We start from the raw sequence: 1,714 nt of genomic DNA on the forward strand, positions 1-1,714 counted from the left end.
CCATCTCAGCCAAGTTAGTAGCTTTCAATATCCATTCTTCTATTGTAGAAAAAAAAAAAGAATTACCTACAATGGATTTGCATTTTTTTTTATATTGCACTAAATCAGAGGTCCTCAAACTACGGCCCCTGGGCCGGATACGTGCAATGAATGTTTGTGTTGCTGCAGAGAGTCTCCCCCTTTGGGGTCTTTTTGTGTGGGTCGGAGGGGGCCCCAGAAATTCCGATTTGGGGGGCTTTGGGCGAAGGATGAAGGGAAGAGCCGCTGGTGGCGAAGAGCCAGAGGGACTCGTTCCAGTGGGACTGCCTCATGGCCTGGAACTGACTGACCATCTCAGCCCGCTGAGCCTCCAGGCGCCAGCACCTGGCCTTGCCCTCCTGCAGGTCTTCCCCTCTGCTTGGAAAGCCTATGCTCCTAGTCCTCAGTGAGATGAACTGAACCAGCTGTTTTGCCAACTCTTTCTCCTGGTGGCTTAGCTTAGCTCCAACAACTGCTTCCTGTTGGGGCCCTAAGGAGCCCAGGTGGGGAGACAAAAAGTGGCTGAGAGGGGAGGGGGCAAGTCGAGGCTGGCAAGGTTTCCCTCTACGTGAGTGACATTGAGTTGGCCATCCCCACCCAGTCACGTGACCACCAAGCCACGCCCACCCAGCCGATCATTAGGCAGACCGTATTAGCGGTCCGCGGGATTTAAAATTATGAATTTAGTGGTCCCTGAGGCCCGAAAGGTTGGTGACCCCCGCTCCAGCGCATGGATTTAACAGATTAACAGAATTTAGACTAGGCTAGAATATAAATAGAATCTGGAAGGGACCTTGGAGGTCTTCTAGTCCAGCCCCCTGCTCAAGCAGAAGACCCTATACCCATGGTGGCGAACCTATGGCACGCATGCCAGAGGTGGCAGGGAGAGCCCACTCTGTGGGCACACACACCATTGCCAGCTGGTGTTCTGGGTTCCGTCGTGCACATATGCACTGGCCAACTGCTTTCTTCCAGGTTCTGGCGCTCGGCCGCCCTCCAGTTTCGGCACTCGTAGCTGAAAAGGTTAACCATCACTGCCTTGTACTATTTCAGACAAGTGGCTGTCCAGCCTCTTCATAAAAGCCTTCAGTGATGGAGCACCCGCAACCTCTGGTGGCAAGCTGTTCCACTGGTTAATTGTGCTCACTCTCAGGAAATTGCTCCTTAATTCCAGGTTGCTTCTCTCTTTGATCAGTTTCCAACCGTTGTTTCTTGTCCTGCCCTCTGGTGCTTTGGAGAATAAGTTGACCCCCCCCACTCTTCTCTGTTATTCTATTCTATTCTAAACGTAAGCTTTGGGCTCCATTGTGGTCGTAAGTCAAGGACTTCCTGTATCGATACCCTGTTCCGTCTTGCCAACTGACACCATATTATTATTATTTTTTTTCGCTCTTCTCTTACAGACGCCGCAGAAATACAAAACCATCTGGGTCACCACAGATCTGCTGGCCCTGTTCTTCATACCGCTCGTCTTTCTCGCCCACTGGTAAATGCCAAGATGGCGCCTCGTTAAAATTTGGACAGGGCGGGGTGCTTCCCCTCAGCTTTTTGTAATATTTGTTCCTTTTCCCCTCCTGTTGCGACCTGTCGGCCGCTGGCTCCTCCAAAAAGCCAAATCAAAGAAGGAGGAGGAGGAGGCGTGGAAGTCGGGGTCAGCATCAAGGCAACCTAGGGGTGAAATGCTCCCGGTTCGCAC

The 1,714-nt window shown here is 51.9% G+C and overlaps 1 protein-coding gene across 1 annotated transcript in view; it reads left to right on the forward strand.

Moving 5' to 3' along the window:
- GDPD4 (glycerophosphodiester phosphodiesterase domain containing 4) overlaps positions 1-1,508 on the forward strand; it is a 27,019-nt gene extending 25,511 nt beyond the window's left edge. The window contains exon 13 of the mRNA XM_058185113.1: positions 1,422-1,508. Within this exon, the coding sequence (XP_058041096.1) occupies positions 1,422-1,508 (87 nt within the window). The remainder of the gene's footprint in view (positions 1-1,421) is intronic.
- The last annotated feature ends 206 nt before the right edge of the window (positions 1,509-1,714 follow it).

This window comes from Ahaetulla prasina, chromosome 5 (genome assembly GCF_028640845.1).
Source record: "Ahaetulla prasina isolate Xishuangbanna chromosome 5, ASM2864084v1, whole genome shotgun sequence".
Classification (NCBI taxonomy): domain Eukaryota; kingdom Metazoa; phylum Chordata; class Lepidosauria; order Squamata; family Colubridae; genus Ahaetulla; species Ahaetulla prasina.